The sequence below is a fragment of the Hylobates moloch genome, unplaced genomic scaffold, assembly GCF_009828535.3.
Source record: "Hylobates moloch isolate HMO894 unplaced genomic scaffold, HMol_V3 SCAFFOLD_5, whole genome shotgun sequence".
Lineage (NCBI taxonomy): Eukaryota > Metazoa > Chordata > Mammalia > Primates > Hylobatidae > Hylobates > Hylobates moloch.
Window position 1 is genome coordinate 151,799,227 of NW_026652280.1, and position 26,536 is coordinate 151,825,762.

The 26,536-nt window shown below is 34.7% G+C and overlaps 2 protein-coding genes across 5 annotated transcripts in view; one reads left to right on the forward strand and one right to left on the reverse strand.

Annotated features, from left to right (window-relative positions):
* The window catches only part of LOC116469888 (fucose-1-phosphate guanylyltransferase), a 341,977-nt gene extending 330,591 nt beyond the window's left edge, over positions 1-11,386 (reverse strand). Inside the window, exons 1-4 of one of the 2 annotated variants that reach the window (XM_058439667.1) lie at positions 11,267-11,386; positions 9,664-9,831; positions 8,096-8,188; positions 85-4,370 (exon numbers count right to left, since the gene is read on the reverse strand). In XM_058439667.1, coding sequence (XP_058295650.1) covers positions 2,929-4,370; positions 8,096-8,188; positions 9,664-9,831; positions 11,267-11,348 — 1,785 coding nt within the window. In that variant the 5' untranslated portion in view covers positions 11,349-11,386 and the 3' untranslated portion in view covers positions 85-2,928. Of the gene's footprint in view, positions 1-84; positions 4,371-8,095; positions 8,189-9,663; positions 9,832-11,266 lie in introns of those variants that run through there. The other variant, XM_032155579.2, reaches the window with a different exon arrangement.
* A 62-nt stretch (positions 11,387-11,448) lies between these two features.
* The window catches only part of LRRIQ3 (leucine rich repeats and IQ motif containing 3), a 210,324-nt gene continuing 195,236 nt past the window's right edge, over positions 11,449-26,536 (forward strand). For 2 of the 3 annotated variants that reach the window (XM_058439879.1, XM_058439878.1), the window contains exons 1-2: positions 11,486-11,628; positions 26,286-26,534. In XM_058439879.1, coding sequence (XP_058295862.1) covers positions 26,286-26,534 — 249 coding nt within the window. In that variant the 5' untranslated portion in view covers positions 11,486-11,628. Of the gene's footprint in view, positions 11,629-26,285; positions 26,535-26,536 lie in introns of all 3 variants that reach the window. The other variant, XM_032155580.2, reaches the window with a different exon arrangement.

The following is a 26,536-nucleotide window of genomic DNA, read 5'->3' on the forward strand; positions in this document are numbered from 1 at the left end:
ACAGAAGATGACTAGATCATCACAGGTTATGGGAATTAATCCTGGATTCATGCCATCAAACTTTTGACAATTTCAGAGTATCACTTGGATTTTTAAAGCTTTATTTCAATCCTTTATTTCTGCTTTGCTTAGAGAATAAATGCCTACAGTAAAAGATTATTATCAAATGTTGAATTTTTCCCATGCCCTTGTTGATCGTTATTAAATCATCAATAAGTTTATGGATTATAGTTACAAATAGCAGGCTTTCACACCTGAGTATATGATGTAAGTGCCATGATTTTATAAAAATAAAAATTATAAAATGAGACAAAATGTTTAATTTCAAACTTATCCATGTAGGTCTTATTTTTCTACTGCTGATAAAATTCAGAAAAAAAATATCTTTATTGGGAGACTAAATGAAAAGCCTGAAAAATTAAGATTGTCACAAAATTTAGTCACTTCTTATCAAAAATACACTTCTCCTCTATCATCATGTACACTACATTATTCAGGGATGAAATTTAGGAGTGACTTACTTTTTTTTTTTTTTTTTTTTTTTGCCTAGATCCTTTTATTAAAACACTTAGGTTAGAATAATTCCTAATTCATCTTTTTTTCTCCACATTTCGACACCCCAGAAAACAGAATGTGCCTTACAAATGATAGTATAATAGCTATTAGCCAGGCAGCAATAGTCATGGAGTGGTTACTTGCTCACATGTGAACTTGGTCATATCTGCGTATATGACTGTCACTTCAGTTGAATTAGGTACATTATTGGTGGTACGTTTGTGCTACTACACACCAAGCAATACATCTCAAAGCAAGAGACACTGACAAGTCCTTTGAACAGAACCATTTCAAAGCAACTAGAATCCATGCATTGTGCAGGATTATGATTAAAATTCAGATTAGGTAAAATACAGTATTGAGCACTTAATAAACATATAACATCCTCTGAACGCTCTGTAAGTAGATTAATGTTAAACTACAGCTACCACATATTTTCTTTAAAAAGAATCTTGAAAAAGAAAAAATAAACACACAAATACCACAATTGAGGGCTTCAGACAGGTCACTTCTGGTTTACCAAACAATAATTTTCATATTAACATGTTAATATGACATCAATTTGTGAGAAATCTCTTTTTGACTTTGAATAGAATCACAGGTCCGATCTTCTAAGGACCTGTGATTAAACTGAAACAAAAGTGAAATTGAGTTTTGTCAAATAGAAGGGTATCAAAGCTTGCAGGAGTGTGGGTCTGCAGCTGGGTAAAAAAATCCAGATGTAAGTGTGGTAGAGCACTCAGGAAATGCAGCCTTACCAACAACTCTGAAAGCACAGAAGATGGTACTAGGTGGACATATGCATATCAACAGCTCTGAAAGTGCTGAAGAGTTTGAATGTGAAGCTGTAGAAATTTCTTGATGATATCTCAGTATTTTACTTTTTTGTTACTTTATATGTATATGCAAGAGGGTTAAATAAAAATCTGTATTTAAAAACATCTAAAAGAGATCTCCAATAAATATGAAAATTTCAATAAAAAAAGCATTGTGTCATGTTTTACTGTGTGTTTCTTAATGGAACATAAAATAATGGTGATTCTTATAACTGATGGCACTTCAGATTTGGTAAAACTACAATTTTGAACATTTAATGAATGACAAACACGTAACATCCTCTGAAAAATCTGCAAGTAAATCAATCATTTTTAAACAATAGCTACCATATATTTGTATCTTCTCCTTGGGAAAAACTTTGGAAAAAAAAACACGCACACAAGTATCATAACTGAGGGTTGTGGACAAGTTACTTCTAGTTTACCAATTTTTATATTGACATAAAGTAGCACAGACTAGTTATTTCATTTAAAAAAACAACGCTGACAAATCTTTTCTCTATTACACTTATAAGACTTTTCACTTATATGCTTATACCAATATAAACACGTAGCTTGAGATTCTAGCCAATTTTTATTTTCTTGAAACTGTTTATCATGTGTGTATTATCTGTTTTTCCATTTTCCTGCCTGCTTCTTGATGTCTGCATTTGGGCCAATTATTGTTTCTCAGCATCACCAGCATGTGGACAAAAAATAAGATGAAAAGTAAAGTCAGTTCATTTGGTAATTTAAGTTTTGTTAGAAGGACTGATGGGAGATAATGCAAGTAATGTCTACAGTGAAATTATATGATTATTGATGAATCTCAATTATTACTACCACTTTTCCCACAGATAACTGAGTTTTGTGTGCATATGTGTTTTCCTATGGAATGGAACATAAAGGAAAATTTTAAAGATACACAAACACATGTTCAAGTGTATAATACATATGTACTTTTAGTTTCATTTTGATAAAATTAATGAGATACAAATTTTATCATCAATTTCAGAGGTCTTTGTATCTAGTTCTTTATCAACTAAAATAATCACAATATATTGGGCACTAAGTGAATTTCTCAGCTATGGATTTGTTTCTGAAAAATATTTCTACAGTATTCCTACACTACTCTGAAGACCCTACAGTATGTCATTTTTATTATTCAAAATAGAATTACAGTTGAAGAGAGAAGTGCCAGTGAATACTTAGAACTTCACTGGATCAAAAGCCTCAAAAAAGATGGAAAAATTCCAAAGGTATGCTTAGAAAATTACCTTTAAAACTCATTATGTGAAAAAACAATGCTCCACAAATCAATCATTATTAAAAAACAAAAATACTGATATACATCCAAAATAGTATCTCTTTTCTCAACTTAGTCTTGAAATATTTTTCATCAAAATGATTTATATGTACTTTTGCGCTATTAATATTATGCTACAGCAATTATGTTAATACAGCTTTCATTAATTGAGTTCAGTGAAACAGCCTACAGAAAATACCTATCTCTGGAATGTTACTCAAAAAGGCAAAGTGTACAATATTTAAAATATCCCTAAATCAAATTGCTTTTGAAACTGATTTCTAGAAAAATTTGTTCCCTGTAAGTTATCATATCTTCTACATCTTTGTAGATAAGCATTTCTTCAATGGACAGCAACTTATAGCTATTCAGGCTGAATGCTGACTTGTTCTTAACAGCATTTAACATCTTTAGGGATGTTGTAACTGAGTCACTCAAAGAAGAACAAACTGGGAAAATGCGTGCAGTCCACAAACTCAGACATGTCTTGTTACCAGAGAACAGTTCCTCTGTAACTTTAAGATTCCAAACATCTAAGCATGACAGGAAACAGACTCCAAAGAATTGAAGTAACTTTATATCTGACAATGTTTTCACACTCTTTTTCAAGTTGTCTTGCACTCCAAATGCCATAGTTGCATACTTCAAGCATCTATTCATCTTTAAGCTTAAGGAACACACAAAAGAATGTGCAGGGAGGGCAGCTTTTGTTAGGATGTAAGAACCACTAATAATGCAGTTTTCCCCAACTGAGACATCAGGCCCCAATCTAGAATACTCTACAACTGAGCCAGGTGCCACAGAACATCTTGAATCCAGTATGCTTTGAATGATACAGGATGTTTTGCCAGAGCATTCTGGTATGTCTGGAAAGATACTAAAAGTTATGGACTGTAAGCCGAGCTCTGACTTTAAACTGTTATCCGAGGTAAAGTAAAACAAATATTCTTCGGTTGTTCCAATGTGATAAAATTTGGAGTTATTAAGAACAACAATATTTAGTGATGTTCCTTTAAGAAGATGAAATATTCTCTGCCTCATTTCTACCAACTCTGACTCTTCTTTAATGACATTTGATGTGTTTCTGGTGTACTCCACAGTTGCTCCAGGTCCCAAAGCCTGCAGAAAGTCACCATAGGCGTCTATTTCACAGCTCAGTGTGCCTATTTTTTCATAAAAAGCAAGTAACATTTTTGCGGATTTATGATCCATATAAAATAGGCTATCTGTGTAGACATAGTCAGAGTCTAATTTAAGATCAGCAATGTCACCCCCAGCAAAGTCCTGTTGACAAAAATTTCCAGGTCTACACACAGCATTAAACTGATACATCTTTTCTATGCTGGGCTTATGAAGGAAACGATGGCAAGACCTGTATTCAAGGTCTCTACGTTTTAAATCATCAAAAGGATCTAAGACAAATACTCCATGTGTAGTACCTATTGTCAAACTAGAAGGATGAGCTAAGGCAGTAAAGCCAGGTTTGTCAAACCTAATAAACTCAAATTCTCCAATACTATAAAGTTCAATATCATCTGCACAGGTAACCAGAATTCCAGGATTCATATTTAAGGGGAAATCAATGTACATGGCTAGTTTTAATTCTAGCATCTGATAAATGGGGTTACCAAGAGGTAAAGCAGTGAAAATTTTTCCCAGAGCACTTGCATTTGGAAGTCGTTGACTGTAGCCACCTATAAAATTAAAATGAAATAACCATTTAAAAATGAAGTTTTATAAAATTTTGAAAACCCCGGGGTTTTATAACCCATAAGTTACAAATCAAAATATCTTTAAAGATATTTAATATATACCACTTGTTACTGCAAATCAGGAAAGAATAATGAAATCCAGATTAAAAATTCGAAGAGAAATTATCTTGTTGCCATTTGATAGAAGACAATTTTAAAAACTGTAGGTCAGGAAAAAATTTAAATATACTGTAGAATCTGTGAAATGTTTCGAATTACATGTATAACAAATAAGAAGGACCATGGCCCAAAACATGATGTTGCATCTACATTTTTTTTTTTTTTTTTCTGAGATGAAGTCTTACTGTCACCCAGGCTGGAGTGTAGTGGTGCGCGATCTTGGCTCACTGCAACCTCTGTGTCCCAGGTTCAAGCGATTCTCCTGCCTCAGCCTCCCAAGTAGCTGGGATTACAGGTGCCTGCCACCACGCCTGGCTAATTTTTGTATTTTTAGTAGAGATGAAGTTTCACCATGCTGGCCAGGCTGGTCTCAAACTGCTGACCTCAGGTGATTCACCCGCCTCCGCCTCCCAAAGTGCTGGGATTACAGGCCTAAGCCACTGCACTCAGCCTGTATCTACGTTTTAAACAACAAATTTCAACCATGTTTAGACTTCTAATTAAGAATCTACTTCACAGAAGGCCGGGCGCAGTGGCTCAAGCCTGTAATCTCAGCACTTTGGGAGGCTGAGGCGGGCGGATCACAAGGTCAGGAGATCCAGACCATCCTGGCTAACACCATGAAACCCCATCTCTACTAAAAATACAAAGGTAACAAACCTGCACATTGTGCACATGTACCCTAAAACTTAAAGTACAATAAAAAAAAAAAAAGTCAGGAAACAACAGGTGCAGGAGAGGATGTGGAGAAACAGGAACACTTTTACACTATTGGTGGGACTGTATACTAGTTCAACCATTGTGGAAGTCAGTGTGGTGACTCCTCAGGGATCTAGAATTAGAAATACCATTTGACCCAGCCATCCCATTACTGGGTATATACCCGAAGGATTATAAATCATGCTGCTATAAAGACACATGCACACTTATGTTTATTGCGGCACTATTCACAATAGCAAAGACTTGGAACCAACCCAAATGTCCAACAACGATAGACTGGATTAAGAAAATGTGGCACATATACACCATGGAATACTATGCAGCCATAAAAAATGAAGAGTTCATGTCCTTTGTAGGGACATGGATGAAACTGGAAACCATCATTCTCAGTAAACTATCACAAGGACAAAAAACCAAACACCACATGTTCTCACTCATAGGTGGGAATTGAACAATGAGAACTCATGGACACAGGAAGGGGAACATCACACTCCAGGGACTGTTGTGGGGTGGGGGGAGGGGGGAGGGACAGCATTAGGAGATATACCTAATGCTAAATAACGAGTTAATGGGTGCAGCACACCAACATGGCGCATGTATACATATGTAACAAACCTGCACATTGTGCACATGTACCCTAAAACTTAAAGTATAATAATCATAAAACTAAAAAAAAAATTAGCTGGGCGTGGTGACAGGCCCCTGTGGTCCCAGCTACTCTGGAGGCTGAGGCAGGAAAATGGCGTGAACCCAGGAGGCGAAGCTTGCAGCAGTGAGCGGAGATCACATCACTGCACTCCAGCCTGGGCGACAGAGCCAGACTCCTTCTCAAAAAAAAAAAAAAAAATCTACTTCACAGAAAATACAAGTTATAGAAAACTAATATACTAATGCTAAAATACTTGCTTCTTTACAACATTTCACTCAATGATGGACAGCATATACATAGGTTGTCCCATAAGATCATAATGGAGCTGAAAAATTCCTATCACCTAGTGACGTTGGAGCCATTGTAAAGCCCTTGCACAACGCACCACTCAAGTGTTTGTGGTGATGCTGGTATAAACAAACCTACTGTGCTGCCAGTTTACTAAACTATAGAACATACAATTATGTATAGTATATAATAATTGGTAATAAATGATTAGTTTACTAGTTTATGTATTTACTATACTATACTTTGTTATTTTAGAATAAATTCATATTATACATACAAAAAAAAGTTAAGCATAAAACGGCCTCAGGCAGGTCCTTCAGGAGGTATTTCAGAAGGCCGCTTTGTTATCATAGGAGATGACAGCTCCTGAACTTCAGCAGGACTACAGAAGTAGAAGACAGTGATACTGATGATCCTGACCCAGTGTAGGCCTAAGCTAATATGTTTGTGTCTTCATTTCTAACCAAAAGATTTAAAAAGTAAAAATAAAAACAACAAAATAAACCCTAATGATATAAAGAAAATATTTTTGTACAGCTGCACGGTGTTTGTGTTTTAAGCTGAGTGTTATTACAAGAGAGTCAAAAAAATTAAGAAGTTTATAAAGTAAAGATGTTATAGTAAGCTAAGGTTAATTTATTACTGAAGATCAATAATACCTGTAAAGCACTTGGCAGCACACAGTACATTGTTTATCAAAAGAGAGCTAATAAATTTCTGTTTTTTTCTTTTTTCAAAGAGCAGCCAATAGTAAAATTTAGCACTAAGAATTATCTATTTCCAAAAAATAAAAATAAAAAAATTATCTAACTATGCATTTCCTGGGATATAATTTAATTTTTACTAAACTGATAATTATTTTCTTAAAATTGTAAATTAGATTTTTTTTACACATTTTTAGGCTTCAAACCAGAACTTGGATGCTTTACTTTGACATCATCTTTACAAAGAATCATTGTTTTGTATGTAAATCATAAGAATGAGAAAGTGCCTTGGAACCCATGTAGATGAACAATTCTAAAATACCTGTCCCTGGACTGGTGTCAGTTCATGACAGTTTTCATTAGCCCCTTAACATACATAGAAAAACAACAAAGGTTTTCATGTAACCAAAATTTTCGCCCAACTAAATACATTCAATTTAAAAAGCTATTCTTTATTCTGAGACTATGTGCTTCCTACTTTTCTGTTTTAAAATGTCTTATTTTGTGTGTATGATTTCTCTTTTATATATTTACTTGTCCACTCTGTATCTTGTCACATTTTCCTTTTATTTTTAAGCATTGTGGCCTCTGGCTACCAATAATCACACAAAAATGCAAGATAAAAAGTACTGGCAAAAGTCTAGTAATGACAGTGTTAAACCAGCCTTCCCTCAAAGCAAGAATCCCCATTAAGGGAGAAAGAGCATTAGGAAAAATAGCTAATGCATGCTGGCTTAATACCTAGCTGATGGGTTGATAGGTGCAGCAACCAACCATGGCACATGTTTACCTATGTAACAAACCTGCACATGGACCCTGGAACTTAAAATACAAATTAAGATTAAAAGAAAAATCCCCACTAAAGTATTCCTGAGAACTATTTATATTTGAATGAGTTGTCTTAGGAAAATAATTTTCTATATACATACCCAAAACAAAACAATATTCATAAAAGGTTGACGAGATACATGATCTACAATTTTATGAGTAAAATTTGTGAAAGTCACTATACTACTTACAACCTAAAAAAAGTCATGACAATCATGAAGTATTTGTTTTCAAAGCAGAATAACTTCAAAGATTCTTTTTAAAAAGAAAGAAAATGTTTGCAAGAAAGAAAAAAGTCTCTAAAGTATTAAAGGTGGAAGACTAAAAAGAAAATGTAAATTAGTAAAGTATAACGTTACCAGAGTGAATTAATAAGATGGTAAAAGAATTCCATTTATCTCCATATAGCTTTTCCAAACATTGAAGGGCACAAAGTGTTGATCCTCCATTTCCTTAAAAACAAAGTTAAAAAAGCACTATTTATTTAATAGAAACCTACTAAAACTTTGTCATGACGGTAAATTTAGGTGTTATATAACTTTAAGGATTTGCCTTTCAGGAATAATTAAATAGATGGACATCAAAGGTATTGGCAATAGAACAAAATTAAAAACATCTCATAGCAAACAACCAATCAATAAATTAGCAATGAAACCCAGACAACAACCCTCAGTAATAAATGATGAGGTAATATTCTCCCCAAAATAGTAATTATAAGAAAGAAGAAATAATAAATTACACAATCTGTGACACTAGAAGACTGATAAATATAAACATTCATACAGAGTTACAAATCACAAAGCCCATTTAAATAATTCTCCCAAATGACACCATCAAAAACACAAGTTAGAGTTCCTTTCGAAAAAAGATTTTTAGAACTTCGATTCCCAAAAAAAATCTTAAATATAACTACCACACTAGTTATCTTGGGCCAGTTACTTAACTCTGAGTACCTCATTCTCATCTATGGAAATACTATCACGCCTTTAATCCCAGCACTTTGGGAGGCCGAGGCAGGAGGATCATGAGGTCAGGAGATAGAGCCCATCCTGGCTAACACAGTGAAACCCTGTCTCTACTAAAAAAATACAAAAAAAAAATTAGCCGGGCGTGGTGGCAGTCACCTGTAGTCCCAGCTACTTGGGAGGCTGAGGCAGGAGAATGGCGTGAACCCGGGAGGCAGAGCTTGCAGTGAGCTAAGATCACACCACTGCACTCCAGCCTGGGCAACAGAGTAAGACTCTGTCTCAAAAAAAAAAAAAGAAACAATAACAGTACTGACCTCATAGTTGTAAGGATTAAAATAACGTTGGCTAATTAGAATAATGCTAATGTTATATTAATGTCATATACAGATATCCTATCTCTGGTATCAAGGGGCTTCAACTTTAAGTATCACATAGAAAAGAGCCTTCAGAAAAACAGCTTTTATTTCTATTTGCAATGGAAGGTCAGAGGGCAAAGTTGACCTAAACTAGGGTTTTCAAATATATGTATTATATTTAAGCCATGTGGCAGTGTTCTTTTGCATTCTGCATTATGTCCCCAAAAGGCCAAGAGTATTTTTTCCCACTAATTTGCTTTCTTCATGTAAACTGCTGGAGGAACTCTGGAGTGGAGAGGACCTCAAGGGTTCTACTGATAAGGTCCAAGAGTATTCCTATCTGAATAGTGTGAATTTCATTAAAACTAATAAAATTATCTTTTAAGTAACATTCTGGAAGTTTTTCAAGGTAAGTCATAATGGGTAATAACAGTTGCTATTCCTTTTATCTTTCTAAAAAAAGTCAATTTGTGCTCAAATTTTAAAGTTCGTAAAGCTGTGGGTAGGGATATGCAGCTTACAAACTGTAAGTCACAGAAACCTTTTCTTCAATGATTATTCTGCTTAGGACCTATATTATAAACCTGACCATAAAGCGCGTACCAATTTTGGCTCCAGCAGGATCTACAAAAACGTGATATTGAACTCCAAGGGGTAACTCCTTTCTTTTCAGCTTTTCTGACAGCTGGTGGTTGTAAGCAAGTTCCTGTTTTTCATCAGCCGCTGTTATTGCAACTATGTCCCAGAATTCTCCAGGTGCTACAAGTTTGCCTATTTGGAAAAAGCAAGGAAATGACAACAAAAATTATCAGAATTTTCTAGTTGCCACAGGTTTGCCTATTTAGAAAGAAGAAAAAGAAGGTAACATCTATTATCATCTTCCAAAACGTATATTCGGCTTTTGAAAGTTAGGGAATAATTAGTGGTGCATTAATATGATTCAAAATAGTTATAATGAGGACTGTTCACAAGTTCCTTTTTTTTCTTTTAGATCACTCCCTCCTTTTACGGTCTGCAAGCCAATTTAATTATAAATTCTGAATGACATAATGTTTCTTGATTAAGAGAGCGACTTTTAACTTGCCAAAGACTATTGCCTCAATTCTTCAATAAGAAGAGACAAACATAAATAAATCTCCAGCTTTGCAAATCAATTCTTATGTATCAGGGACACCTGGTGTTAAGTGACTAAGAAAGACACAACCCAAAGATCCCTTCCCTCAATTTTGCCGTTTATAAATGTGGGTACTTTATTTTCTATTACTTTAAGATGAACCATGCAAACTTACATAGGCTGTTAGAATATAACATAAAATTCTGGATAACAGAAGGTCCCAACTCTCTGATACCATCTTTAAAAGACAGTCTGCACTTTTAGTAGACAGTTGGAATCTCTTTATTGATAAACAAAATGATTTAGCGTTTTAATTAGTTAACAAACAACTTGTCAGCTAGACTCTAATAGTCCTGAATGTTTTACTGTTATCCAAGAATTAGTCCTAGTATTTTTTAAGCAGTCACTGCAACACAAATATAACCACTTTTATTTGATGGTTGTACAGGGATTAAGTGGCATAACCAATTTTTTGATAACAAATTTCTTCCTTTTAATTTTTAATCCATAATTCCTCCATGTTCTGTTACTCCCTCAACAAACGTTTACATTCCAGAAGCAGATGAACGTAATGTAAAGCGTGAAGCAGATAGGGGGCTGGCATCTACTCATAAAGGTCAAAATACTGTGCATCATATCTTTTAGATTTATTTAAAGAAAAATTTTTTTTTTTTTTTTTTTTTTGAGACAGTCTCGCTGTCGCCCAGGCTGGAGTGCAGTGGCGCGATCTCGGCTCACTGCAGACTCCGACCCCTGGAGTTCACGCCATTCTCCTGCCTCAGCCTTAAAGTAACTTTTATTAATGAGCTAATCAATGCATAACTTCACTAGTCAGATTTTCTTTCTTCTTCTTCCTCCGCCCTCATTTTCAATATCTATACTACTAAGAATAAAGTAAGCAACAAGCATGTCAAGCAGGGACAGTGAAAAGAATAAAAAACTCAAAAGGAGTATTAGCTAGCTACTCCTGGGGAGCGCCACAGGCCTGCAGATGAGAAGTAAACGGGAAGTGACAGTCCAGCAAACCTCCTGGCACGCAAAAGCACCCTCCCTCTGCATTGCCCAGGAGAACTCGGGTGCCTTCTCTGGTACCTCTTAGCTCGGAAAACCTCCGCAATTTTCGCTGGGTGGCTTCTCGCAGCGATACTTCCGGAGGGTCCCTAGCAGCTGCCATAGCCCCCACCTTCCCTGAGACCGCGCCGCACAGCACGCATGCGCCCTGTGCGCCTCTGTCCGGTTGTTTCTGACCCGCCCCCTCCGTGCGTCGCTCACGTAACCACGCCCTGGAGCGCCTTGGCTGGCTCCCGGAAAACCATGATGTGGAGAATTTCGATGTTGTCTTGTTTCTCTAGCAACGGTCTCAGGAACAGATGGCCACCTAGCGATTTGTCTGACTGTGTTGGGGCTGGGCCACTTGTCTCCAGTTCATAAGGGCTTGCAGCCCACTTGACCCGGTGAGTGGTTCAGGTTGGGTGACAAAATTGTCAGAACCGACCCGCTAAGTATAAGGCGAAACTACAGTCTGGCTTCCCAGCTTTCACAGCAAAGGCGATTCGTCGTAACTGGTGGTTTGTTGCAGCCTGGAGCAGTTCCCCAGGATAGCCTGATAGAAGATCTCCGCCATCTCTCCTTTCTCCCGCCACCCCAGGTCATCTGGAGCCATCTGCCCCCAACCCTGGGTCATGATGCATACACAGTCTGAATATTTAAAATCTCTGTTCTTTTTAGGTACCTTAAGTTTGTGGTTCCTGGAGAGCGAGCCACCCCACCCCTCTGTTTTTTCTTAGTAGGCTACACACGACAGCCTCTCAGATAGTGTCTTTGGAAGTTGTGTAAAATTCAGTCCGCAACCAGGCTCCAAATATTTTTGGTATTTTGGTTTCTTCTCTGTCATTCTTTTGTATGTGCAGATTAATCTAGAATGTTCAATAACATTCTTAGGAATAAGTCAGCCTTTTTAGGTGTATTTTGGGTGACTATATAGAGATGTTCCTGTTATAGAACACCAGGTTTCTTAGTTTTACAGACCACTTCATCTTTACACAGAAGAAAACTGAATCAGATAATAGTGACTTAGTCAAGGTATCACAATTAGTAAGTAATAAAAGATTTAAGAAATATATTTCAATCCCAAACCCAGAACTTGTGCTATTTCACCATACCGTTTGATTTTTTGAGAAGATTTCTCTGTATCAACGTCTTCATTAGGTGCGTAGACATTCAGGGCACCATAAACTCTTGTCATAAATTTACTTAGTTTTTCTTCTCAGACTTGTTATACAATCGTGTTCTAATAGTGGAAGCATTTGGATAAAATGGCAGCTTAGATTACTCTTTCATAGTTTTATCATTTAAAGCTTTTCATTAATTAAAAAAAAATCTTATTGAAGAACATTTAGAAAATACAGAGACTTGAGTGAAAGTAACCAAAGGAGAAAGTAGCGAGAGAAGGTCAGAGAGGGAACAAAGGGCCATAGAAAGAATTTTGGTTTTTACTCTTAAGGGAAACAAAGCCATTGCAGGGTTTTGAAGTGACTTGCATTGTGTTTAAAGAGATCACTCAGAGATAGGAGGATAGATTACAATGGGGGATGAGGCAATGATAGAAGCAGGGAGACTTCTTTGGAGGCTACTGCAATATTGCAGGTGAGAGTTGGGGAAGGCTTGACCCGGATGATAGCAGTGGGAATGGTGAGAAGTTGGTCAGATTCTGGATATATTTTTAAGACAAAAACAATAAAATGTGCTGATGGAATTAATGGGTGTGGACTGTAAGAGAAAAAGAGGAGTCAAAATGACTGCCTTGGGATGGATTGGCCATCAATTAAGATGGGTAAGTTTCTGACTGAGGAAGGTTGTTGGGGTAATAGAGTCTAGAATTTGATTTTGGATATGTGGAATAAAGAGACATGTGTATGCAGTGAATATGTAATGGAAGTTTGTGTGTGTATATGTCTGTATGCATTATATATATGAGTCTAGAATTCAGGAGAGAGGTCTGGGCTAGAAATACAATTTTGGGAATTGTCAGCAAGAAGATAGAATTAATTTCAACTGTGGAACTAGGTGAGGACCCAAGGGAGTGAAGGTCAGCAGAGCCTATATGTTTGGGGTCTGTATATTCTAATAAGGTGAAATAAACAAGGAAGAAGTAACCAAATAAAAAAATCCGGTGGTAACAATTGTAAGGAGACAAACAGAGTGATGTGTTAGATTATATCATACAGAATATTAAATAGAGTATTTCTTGGATCTGGGATGGTATCATACAGAATATTAGAGTATTTCTTGGATCTGAGAAGGATGGCCATAGAAATGGGATATTATTTTTTCTCAATATGACTATACATGCAATCAAAATTTGCTGGAAATAAATATACCATATTATCAGCTATGGCTTCTGTTATCTTTTCTTTCTTTTCTCAAATTTTCATTAATATTAATTTTTAAGTAAAAAAAATTAAGAAATACTATATATATGAGTAGGAGTAAATTTCCGTGGCAGGTGATTGTTGGGGGCAAAAAAAAGTTTAGGGATTTTATTTAAGTTCATATTCAGTATAATAAAACAGTGTGATATGACTGTTTAACATCTTAAGCTACCAGAGTATTATTTTACTAGAGAATTCGCCACAGAGTTTTTCCAGGTATTTATCAGAATATTATTTTACCAGAGTAAAATATATCAATCCAGCCAAGCTGTAAGCCCATTAATTCTGCACATATCAAACACACAGGAAATAATCTGTTTAGTTTTGGATTCCACATTTTTAAAAAGATGTTGAACATACTAGACTGTAATAAATTGAAAAATTATATTCTGTGGAGGCATTTGGGCTTTTTATTTCTAGGAGGAGAGTAGAGACTATCTGAAGAGCTGCCATAAGGAAGAATGAGATAGATATTTGATTTTATTTTATTTATTTATTTTTTTTTTTGAGACGGAGTCTCGCTCTGTCGCCCAGGCTGGAGTGCAGTGGCGCCATCTCGGCTCACTGCAAGCTCCGTCTTCCAGGTTCACGCCATTCTCCTGCCTCAGCCTCCCGAGTAGCTGGGACTACAGGCGCCGGCCACCCTACCCGGCTAATTTTTGTATTTTTAATAGAGACAGGGTTTCACTGCGTTAGCCAGGAAGGTCTCGATTCCCTGACCTTGTGATCCACCCGCCTCGGCCTCCCAAAGTGCTGGGATTACAGGCGTGAGCCACCGCGTCCGGCGAGATAGATATTTTAAAACAACTTTATTGAGGTACAGGTTTAGAACATTTTCATTCCCCCATTAAAATGTCTTCTAACCCATTTACAGTTAATGCCAGCTACGTTGTTTTTTTTATTACTACAGGCATAACTATGACTGTTGTGTGGAAATTATAGAGAAGCATGTTTTAATTTTCCCCCCTTCTTCATATGAGGAAGTTGAAGCCAAATGAATAGGGTCCTGGATTGTATACTGTGGAGCTCATAGTGCATGCTGTGGTCAGGCCAAGCTAGGGCTGTACTTGTTTGCAGTCCTTGTGCTTCATGGCTCTGTTTAACCACTGTTTCCTCCTGTTACCCTTCCTGACATGCAACAAAAGCAAAAATTCTCTTTTTGCAGTTTGTTTTATTTCAATTTATTTACTCAGCTAGCCTGTTCTCAATTTATTTCTTAAATATTTTTTTTTCTCACTATGCCCTGTTGGAGGAACCCTCACACCCCTCAACTTTCTGTAGTGCAGAGAAACATTCTCCCACCCCTGAACTTTTATTATACTTCCTCCCTTAGTATTTTGTAGATTTTTTTTCCAAATGGAGTTCCCCAGTAGCGTAATCATAATCTACTTTGTCCAAATACCAGGATGAGGTTTCGGGAAGGGGAAAGGGATAGGGAGAGGGCAAGTGGTTGAAGAATATAAATTAGTAGAGTCAAGAATTAAATTTTAATTAATGTAATACAATATTTATGACACTTAAGAGAAAGGTATTAATGGCTTAATTTTAGGAGATCCAAAATCTGTTCTATGAAAGCTAACCAAGGAGTGTTTTGGGCTAGAAGAAATATTTGTTGTGCTAATTTCTTTATTAAGAGGTTGTGATTTCTGTGCAGATTATTTTCTGTGAATGTTTTTATTAATTTTGGCTGTTTAATACCCATCTTTTGGCTCACCACCTTTTAGTTTTTTCAGGCTTATGCTTTTGCAGTCTCCAAGTTGGAATAAAAATAAAAATTGAAAAATGATGTCTCACAAAAGCTTTTTTTCTGAACGGAAGTATATAACCTTCTAAAATTTAAAAAGCCAATATATTTAAAGAAAAAAAGTTATAATTAAAAATGAATTCTGATTCCTTGTTCTGAATGACTTTTCATGTCATTTGAAAACATATAGAATATGCCACGAAAATATAATATTTTGTTCTATCAAGGTTATTTATATCAAGTTATAAATGCACTATATTCTGTGTTCATTTTCCAGGACACATGTACTGGTCTGACTGTTCTACTAGACTCTCCCCTTCTTAATTTTTAAAATATATTTTTTTCTGTGATATAGAATCATGGCAATTCTTTTATATTTTTCGAGACAGGATTTTTATTTTTAGAGACAGCCTTTCACCTAGGCTGGAGTGCAATGGCAGATCATAGCTCACTCCTGGACTCAAGCATTCTCTTGCCTTGGCTCCTCAAAGTTCTGGGATTATATAGGCATGAGTCAGTGCACCGGCCCATGGCAATTCTTTATTAAAACAGTCGTTACTTAACAAATCTGTTATCCAAATAAAAAGTATTTAAAAAATATAATTTCTTTATTTTGTTAATAGAGATGCACTTAATATGTTGCAGACATTCTAAACTAAAAATAAAGTTTGTAATCACAATATGTATAAAATATTACTGATTAGAATCCTTACAATTAGATTTTCTAAAAACTAAAACTTTTTATTCTTTTTTTATGATTTGATTTTATATGCAGATAACAGCTGTTGTGATAATCCTGGAGTCTAGAGTATTCAGATTTCCATCTAATATTATAGTTCATGCTTATAAAATAAATTACTTTCATGTAGACCATCAAATCTAATATTTTAATATATTAATTAAAATAATGATGATCTGTCTTCCAAGTATCTAAAAGCTTCAGTGAATAAGTGTTAAGTCTAAAGGTAGTTGGTACACTCAGCAAAGACTTTCTTTGAAAACTTTCTTTCCAATATTTATTATGTATCACGTTTGGAAAAGAAATAAATATACAAAATAAATATTTTTTACTTAATATTTAATTTAGATATTCATGAGTTATAACCTTGTATAGTTACACTTAATGTGTTTGCCATCAAAGTTGGGAGTAAAGATGAGATATAACTGATGTGCATTTTATTTTATAGACATGGTTTATATAGTGTGATTAAAATGTATGATAATTTTTAAATTAGTACTTTAGTTGATACAAACTAAGGAAAGGTTTACTGATAATGGTACTGATTTATTTTTAACTGCAGAATTTCTTTGAAACTGTAGTTGGAGCCTTGATACTTTCTGTAATGTGTTGCTATACTTAACTTGCCTTTGAACATTATATTATTATTTGAACTTGATAATTTACAAATGTGTATATACATTTCACAAAATAGTTATAAAATTATCAAAGTCTAAAATGAATGAAAATGACTAGATTCCTCCTCTGTGTGCATATTTTAAATTTGCAACAAGTGGTAAGGGGCTTCTAACTTGGTAGAGGAGGAGATATCAATTGTAGTGGTTTTTAGCTTCCCTTGGTAGGCAATAGAATCATATGGGCCCGTAGCTGCAATGATATGATTCAGGGGATATGCGCTGGGGCCTGGTCATTTGAGTTATTCCAGTTTTCAGATGTACAATATAAATAAACAATGAGAAACAAAACTGAAACGCTGCATGCGGTAGTTAAAACAAAATATGAAAAATCCCTACTTTTCCATAATGATTGGAAAGTTTGACAGAATATGTAGCTGAATAATATAAATTACTGACACATATGTTATATTCTGAATATAGAATACTAGTTTTTTCTATAATTTATTAATCATGTTAATCTTTCCTTTTAATAGCAATAACCAGGTATTATTATGTTCTGTTTTGTAATTTTTAAAAATATTAAGGTTGTTTATATACTGGCAAATACATATTGTTGGCAGAGGTGAATATTAATAGAGAAAATGAATGTAAATTAATATAGTGTATGGGGAAGACTGCTTATAAGACTAAATTATTTTAGTGTTCGTATCACATCAACTAAAAAGAAACCAGTTGAGAAGATTTTAAAATATTGTATACATATAAAACAAAAATCAGTTAAGAGGAACTGAAAAATATGTTTTTAGACACCTGGGATAAGATTTGGTATTTGAGAGGAATACAAGAATTGGGAGAGAGGATGACAGATAAGGGTTGAAAAAAAGCTACCTGTTGGGTGCTATTCTTACTTCTTGGGTGACAAATTCATTCATACTCCAAATGGCAGCATTATGCAATATACTTTTGTAACAAACCTGCACATGTACTCCCTGATTCTAAAATAAAGGTTGGGAAAAAATTAACTCTGAATGTCCTAACAGGTAAGGAAAGGATACATTTTGGAGTAAGATTTATTATTGCATGGTAAAAGTAACCACAGAGAGTATATGGAAAGACCTCCCCACTCTTCACTAAAGATGTGAACTACAGGTTAATGATTAGATGCTTTATATTATAGAAGAACCTACGTATAATCTGAGTAGAGTATTTATTTTTTATAGAGACTATAGATCTTTATAGAGTCTTCTGGAATGAGATAATGATAAAATATGCCCCTTCTCCCATATAATTAAGAATTAAAATTTTCTTGAAAACTAACTTACTATATTTGTTACTTTTCTCGTATTTATTTTGGATTAAATTTGCTGCTTTTTTTCAAGTTCTAGAAATGGCAGCTTATATGATTCATTTTAGATCTTTGCTCTTTTCTAATATATGTATTCAGTGCTATGAATTTCCTTTTAAGCACTGCTTTTACTATATCCCATAAATTTTACTAAATTTTACATTTTATTTTTAATAGTTCAAAATATCTTTAAATTTTTATTGACCTATGTGTTACTTAGAAGTGTGTTGTTTATAAATCTCCCAAGTATTTTGGAATTTTCCAGCTGTTTTCCTGTTATTGATATCTAGTTTAATTCCATTGTGGTCTGAGAGAAGACGTTGCATGGCTTCTGTTCTTTCGAATTTGATAAGGCATGTTTTATGGCCCATCATGTAGTCTGTCTTGGTGAATGAATGCTCCATGTGAGCTTGAAAAGAATGTATATTCTGCTGTTGTTGGATTAATTAAAATAAAACTAGTTGCTATTATTATTTTGGACAAATTATTCAACTAAGAATAAGAAAAATAAGGGATTTTTATTTTATCCTCACTTGTTCCTTTCCCAACATTCTTTCTTAACATAGATATGAGTATCTGACCTATATCATTTTTCTTCTCTCAGAACTTCTTTTAACATTTCTTACAAGGCAGGTCTACCAACAACAAATTACTTCAGTATTTATCTAACAGAATTTATTTCTTCTTCACTTTTAAAGAATAATTTTGCACAATACAGTGTCCTTGATATATTTTTTGAAGCATATATTTTATCTTGAATTGTTAATGGAACAATTTTGTAGAGCTTACTGTATTAGTCTGTTTTCATGCTGCTGATAAAGACACACTCAACACTGGGTAATTTATAAAGAAAAAGAGGTTTAGTGGACTCACAGTTCCATGTGGCTGGGGAGACCTCAGAATCATGACAGAAGGTGGAAGGCACATCTTACATGGCGGCAGACGAGAGAATGAGAACCAAGTGAAAGGGGTTTCCCCTTATAAGTTCTAGGTCAGTGAGTTTTTTTTCTCTTAACACTTTAAATATTTCACTCCACTATCTTCTGCCTGCATGGTTTCTGATAAGTCAAATGTCGTTATTATCTGTGATCTTTTATAAGTAAGATTTTAAAAAAATTCTTTGGCTTTTTCCAAGATTTTTTTTTTACCTTTGATTTTCTGAAGTTTGTATATTAAATGTCTAGGTGGGAGGTTTTTTTAAATTTTCTTACATTTATCCTACATGATGTTCTCTGTTTCTTGAATCTGTGGCTTAGTGTCCGATGTTAAAGTAAATTCTCATTCATTATTGTTTTAAATACTGCTTTTATTCCTTTCTACTTTTCCTTTTTTGGCATTTTTATTACACGTATGTTACACCTTTAGAAGTCCCACACTTCTGGAATATTATGCTTTTTTTCAGTATTTTTTTTCTCTTTGGTTTTTAGTTTTAAATGTTTTTGTTGACATATCCTCAAAGTCAGAGATTGTTTTATCAGTCATGTCCAGTCTACTAATGAGCCCTTCAAAGGTATTCTTCATTTCTGTTACAATGTTTTTGGTCTCTACCATTTCTTTTTTATTCTTTCTTAGAATATCTATCTCTCTACCTACATCATCCATCTGTTCTTGTATGTTGCCTACTTTTTCTATTAGAGCCATTAGCGTATTAATCCTAGTTGTTTTCAGTTCCATCTGATATTTCCAACATCCCTGACATCTGTGTGTCTGTTCCTGATGAGTTTCTGTACTGTCTATCTGTTGCTCCAGTTTAGGGGTCAGCAGTTTACCCTATGACCTTACTTTGTGTAGCTAAGAAGAGTTGTTGATTTTTAGTTTGTTCAGCTTTTTAATGTGTTGTTAGGATGGAGTGACTACTCCAAGCTCCTTACATGCCATACTGGAAATTGCAGGTCCCTTGATACACTTTTTGAAGCATATATTTTATCTTGAATTGTTAATGGAACTAGGCATTCAATTAATTTTGTAGTGCTTACTGTATTAGTCTGTTTTCATGCTGCTGATAAAGACACAGTCAACACCAGGTAGTTTATAAAGAAAAAGAGGTTTAGTGGACTCACAGTTCCATGTGGCTGGGGAAGCCTCAGAATCATGGTAGAAGGTGGAAGTCACATCTTACATGGCAGCAGACAAGAGAAAATGAGAACCAAGAAAAAGGGGTTTCCCCTTATAAAACCATCAGCTCTCATGAGACTTATTCACTACCACAAGAACGGTATGGAGAAAACTGCCACCATCATTCAATTATCTCCCACTGGGTCTCTCCCACAGCAAGTGGAAATTATGGGAGCTACAATGAAGGTGAGATTTGGGTGGGGACACAGCCCAACCATATCATTAAGTGCCAAACACTGTTCTAAACCCTTCACGTTGACTCATTTCGTCCTCATAACAATTCTATGGGCTGTTATTATCTTCTTTTTACAGATGAGGAAACTGAGGCACAGGATACATAACTTACTTGAGATCACCAATCTCAGAACAACTTATATTTCATTTCTTTTTTCTGTACTTAGTTTATAGGGGGCTTGAAAAATAAAATGAACTTGTCATATCCAGTAGAATGTGGCTGAGGAGATGCTTCAGTTGAACCTAAGCCTTAGGAAGTTTGGACAGATTCTGCTTTTATGCTTTGGGAGCCCTTAAGCATGTAGAAAGTCTGGCTACCCTATTTCAGACACACATGGATAGATAACATGGAGAGGACAGGTCAGAATAGGGAAGTCCTGAGACAGTATGGAAAGAAAGACTGGTTCATCTCAGCATTCCAGCTGAACCTAACCTTCCAGCAGTTCCCTGGAGGAGTGAACTGACTGATGCTTCAGCCACTGTCAGTTGGAGAACTGCTTACTTCAACTGAGTCAACACAGAATCTTCAGAGTAACAAAATGGTGGTTATTTTAAGCCAATAAATTTTGGAGTGATTTGTTACACTACATAAATAATTGAAAAATAAACCTTTTTTGTTATTTTGCAAGAGATTATTGGCTGTGGAGAATTAAAAATAAAGGAATTTACAATAGATTTCTACCGAAATGGGAGAGACTTTATCATTTGTACTTAGAAGCCTTTTAAAGATTCCTTCCCCATAGTTTGCTATTTCTCTGAGGAAAGGAAAAGACAGATACGTATGAAAGAGACATTTATTGAAACCTGACTCAGTTCTAGTTGAGGTCCTATGCAAAAAATTTGAAAAACTACCTAACCATAAAACAAGTTTTCTGTTCACAGGGTACATATAATTTAGTGGAAAACAGGGCTATTAAATAATAACATATATAAATATGTAATCACTAAATTGGGGATGTGGGGATAGAATCAGAGTCTAAATAATGACTAGACAATAATTTGCCAAAGAAGGTTACACTGAGAGAGAAGTGTGACATCCTACGATAGCAGGTTAGCACATTTCATTAACTAAGAAGCCAGGATTCTTAATAGTTTGGACTTGTTAAATGTTTGCTTTAAGTTCAGGGATAGATGTACAGGTTTGTTACATAGGTAAACTTGTTTCAGGGTAGTTTGTTGTACAATTGATTTAGTCACCCAAGTGTTAAGCCTAGTGCCCATTAGTTATTTTTCTTAATCCTCTCCCTCCTCCCACTCTCCTCCCTCCAGTAGGCCCCAGTATGTTATTCCCATTTATGTGTCCATGTGTTTTCATCATTTAGCTTCCACATATAGGGGAGAAAATGCAGTATTCCGTTTTCTATCCCTGCATTTTTTTTTGCTAAGGATAATGTCCTCCAGCTTCATCCGTGTTCCTGTAAAGGACATGATCTCATTCTTTTTATGGTTGTGTAGTATTCCACAGTGTAAATGTACCACATTTTCTTTATCCGGTCTACCATTTATGGGCATTTATGTTGATTCCATGTCTTTGCTATTGTGAATAGTGGTGCAGTGAACATACGTATGCATGTCTCTTTATAATAGAACAATTTTTATTGCTTTAGGTATATACCCAGTAATGGGATTGCTGGGTCAAATGTTATTTCTGTTTTTAGGTCTTTGGGAAATTGCCACATTGTCTTCCACAATGGTTGAACTAATTTACACTCCCACCAACAATGTATAAGTGTTCGTTTTTCTCCACAACTTCACCAGCATCTGTTATTTTTTGACTTTTTTTGTTGTTTTTTAATTTTTATTTCAATAGTTGTTGGGGTACAGGTGCTATTTTGTTACATGGATAGGTTCTTTAGTGATGATTTCTGAGATTTAAGTGTACCTGTCACCCCAGCAGTGTACACGGTACCCAGTATGTAGTCTTCTATACCTCGTGACCCTCCCAACCTTCACCCTTGAGTCCTGAAAGTACATTATATCATTCTTAGGCCTTTGCATCCTCACAGCTTAGCTCACACTTACATGTGAGAACTTATGAATTTGGTTTTCCATTCATGAGTTACTTCACTTTGAATAATAGCCTTCTGGGCTCCATCCAAGTTGCTGCAGAAGACATTGTTTTGTTCCTTTTTGTGGCTGAGTGGTATTCCATGGTTGTGTGTGTGTGTGTGTGTGTGTGTGTATAAAAACATATATATATCTATATATATCTCTCACATTTTTTTAATCCACTAATTGGTTGATAGGTACTTAGGTTTGTTCCATATCTTTGCAATTGTGAGTTGTGCTGCTATAAACATGTATGTGCATGTGTCTTTTTTATATAATGAATTCTTTTCCTTTGGATAGATACCCAGTAGTGGGATTGCTGGATCAAATGGTAGTTCTACCTTTAGTTCCTTAAAGAATTTCTATACTGTTTTCCATAGTGGTTATACTAGTTTATATTCCCACCAGCAATATTCCCTTTTCACCACATCCACGACAGCATCTATTGTTTTTTGACTTTTTAATTATGGCCATTCTTGCAGGAGTAAGGTTTTAATTTACATTTCCCTGATGATTAGTGATTTTTTTTTTTTTTTTGCTTATAATAGTCATTGATTAAAGCTAAAAAGTAGGCAGTTGAACAAAATGGGGGAAAAGACATTGCATTAAGTAGTATCAAAAAGATCTCAAATTTGAATTTAATGTATCCTTAATTACACTAGTACTTAATTCTTACAATTTTTTTCTAATAGACATCTTTTTGATTGAAACTGAGAAGTAGACTGTTGTACAAAATGGAAAAAAAAGGCATTGAATTAAGTAATATCGTGAGCATTATCCCAAATTTGGATTTGTGTGAACCAATATTTCATTTCTTCCTCAAACTCTATATCTTATTTACAAGAAGTTTTCAAGTGAGGCAAGAGTGCCAATCAAACCAATTCCCTTATTATATATTACAAATTTTATGTAGAAAAATATTTGAACATATTTAAGAATTTTGATGGGAGAGGACAATGTTATTTTATCAGGTTCATTACAACAGTATTTGTTAATGTCACAAAGCTACTAACAAAGTTAGTCAACTAATAGCTAAAATTTGAATATCTCACATAAGTGTAGAACCTCTCATTTTGGAAAATTATCTAGTATATCTGAGATCAGTAAGGAAAATAGAAAAAACTCCACTTTGGAATAATAACCATTAGTAGTTCATTGGCATGTTCAAATGACATATAGATAGCATTAATGCAGAAGGTTTAAAATAAACAATTATTCCTGGTGGATGAATCTATAGACATTACTAACTATATTTGATTGATAGCACTGTTGAGAATCCCTGAAAATAAATGCCAGGAAGAAGATAATATCTTCATAAAGAAATTTCAAAATAGACTGTTAGAGATGGAATAATCAATGTGAGAAATAAATCCTTTGAAATAAAATACTTATATATATATTTATATACCTATATATTAAATATAATTATATATATAATTTTGTGTACATATATATAATTTGTGTACTAATGCCATGATTAACAGTATAAAGCCACCTTTAGCATTATGTGAAGAAATGAGATCTCTGAGGTTCCATGTTGATGGGTGTTGGTTTTTCAAGGACTTTTTTTTTTTTTTTTTTTTCAAACGGAGTCTTGCTCTGTTGCCCAGGCTGTAGGGCAGTGGTGCGATCTCCGCTCACTGCAAGCTCCACCTCCCGGGTTCACGCCATTCTCCTGCCTCAGCCACGCGAGTAGCTGGGACCACAGGTGCCCGCCACCACGCCCGGCTAATTTTTTGTATTTTTAGTAGAGACAGGGTTTCACCGTGTTAGCCAGGATGGTCTTGATCTCCTGATCTGGTGATCCGCACGCCTCAGCCTCCCAAAGTGCTGGGATTACAGGCGTGAGCCACTGCGCCCGGCCCTTTCAAGGACTTTTTATGCATTTGTGAGCTAAAAAAGAAATGAAAATTAAGAAAATGAAAAGGCAAGCCACAGAATGGGAAAAAAAATCTTTGGAAAACACATATGTGACAAAGGATTGGTATCTGAAATAATACAAAGAACTCAAACTCGACAATAACACAATACCACCATCAAAATATAATGGACAAAAGATCTGAACAGATACCTCACCAAAGAAGACATACATGTGGCTAATAAGCATATGGAAGACGCTCAACATCATATATCATTAGGGAATTGCAAATTAAAACAATGAGATACCATTATTCACCTATTAAAATGACCAAAATCAAAACATGGACAACATTATATACTGGTGAGGTTGTGGAGCAATAAAATCTCTCATTCATTGCTGGCAGGAGTCCAAATGGTACAACCGCATTGGAAGACAGTAGCAGTTTTTTACAAAATGAAATATATGATTCAGCAAACGAACTCCCTGGTATTTATCCAAGTAAGTTGAAAACATATCCACACAAAAACCTGCACATAAATTTTTATAGCACTTTTATTCATAATTGTGTAAAGTTGAAAGCAGCCAAGACATTTTCAGTAGGTGAATGGATAAGTAAACCAAATCATAGTTCATCCATGCGATGGAATGTTATTCAGTACTTTAAAAAATGAGTTATTTTTCTAAAGACTTGGAGGAACCTTAAATTTAAGCTTTCTTTAAATGAGGAAAGGCTTATATCTTTTCTATTTTGGAAGTGCAAATGATGGATGCAATGTGGATATTATCCTACATCCCAGCACCAATAGAGCTTCATGAGTTTAATTTGTAAAGGTTTATTTATATCTGTCTATTCCATATCCGACTCTATATTTTTAAGAATGGTTTACTTGTAGTTGAGGCTAATCTTTTGTAAGGTGTTCGTCGATCACCTGTTAACATTATTCCTATACCCTTAGCCCAGAAATTCTGATATAGTACATATGAGATGGGGCCCATGAATCTGCCTTCTAATTAATTCATTGACACTTAGAGCTGGAGGATTCTACTTTTAGGCCTTGGTTATGATATATAAAGTAACCAGTGTCTTGAAAGAGTACAAGAGTGTATCTGGATTTTCACATTTATTCTCATTTGAATCACACTTATTTAGTTTATCTGCACATTGTAGAAATCAATTCTTCCATGGGGAATGTTGTTGATCTTAAAACTTACTTCCAAATAGACCACTTGAGCTCATACATTCTCTTCTCACCTATCACTGACTACCTTTTATGAAAGCTGAAATTACTCTTAATAAGTGAAAATTCACATATATGAGAAATACTGTATAAAATTATATTAAAAACCATTTATCCAAACATTTTAGATAAATTTAAGTAGTCAAAATTTAAAGCTATTAGAATTCTGAGCCTAATTTCCTAACTGAATTGAATGTAAATATTGTGACAACAAATTTTCTCTTTAAGACATGAATATTGTTGATAACATTTGAAGGCCTGTATAGCACCTTAATTTTATCTGGCTGCATTGTTCAGCCTCTTTCACAAAGATTATCACCCTCCTGACTTGTTTATTATTCAGTGTATTTCTTTAACAATATATTGTAACAAAAATGATCATACGAGTTATATAAAGTATGGTTTCATTTGTTTGTTGTTAGTTGCCTAGAAGGGATGATTTTATCTCAGTTTCTTCACTGAATTTTTTAAATATTCTATGAAAATGGAAGTTTGTCTTCCTCTTGCTAATTAGTTCGTTCACTGGTGAGGGCAGTGATAACATTCTGATTAGCTGTTATTGAAATGTTAGGTATTTAAGTTATTTTGGGATAGAAAGTTCTATAAGAATTAGTTTTTTTAAATTTTAACTTTAATAACACTTTCTACTTGCACTATCTCTTGGCAAAATTTTGTTTGTTTTCAGGTAAATTTTTGAAAGTGGAAAAAAAAATCAAAGCACTTTCTTATCTTTCCTAGATGTTTCATGGAACAATCACAGAAGAGTTAACCAGTCATGAAGAATGGAGTCACTATAATGAAAACATAAGAGAAGATCAAAAAGATTTTGTTTTTGTAAAGTTCAATGGCCTTCATTTAAAGTCTATGGAAAATTTGCAGTCTTGCATCTCTCTTAGAGTATGCATCTTCTCAAACAATTTTATTACAGATATTCGTCCACTTCAAAGTTGTATAAAATTAATCAAACTTGATCTCCATGGAAATCAGGT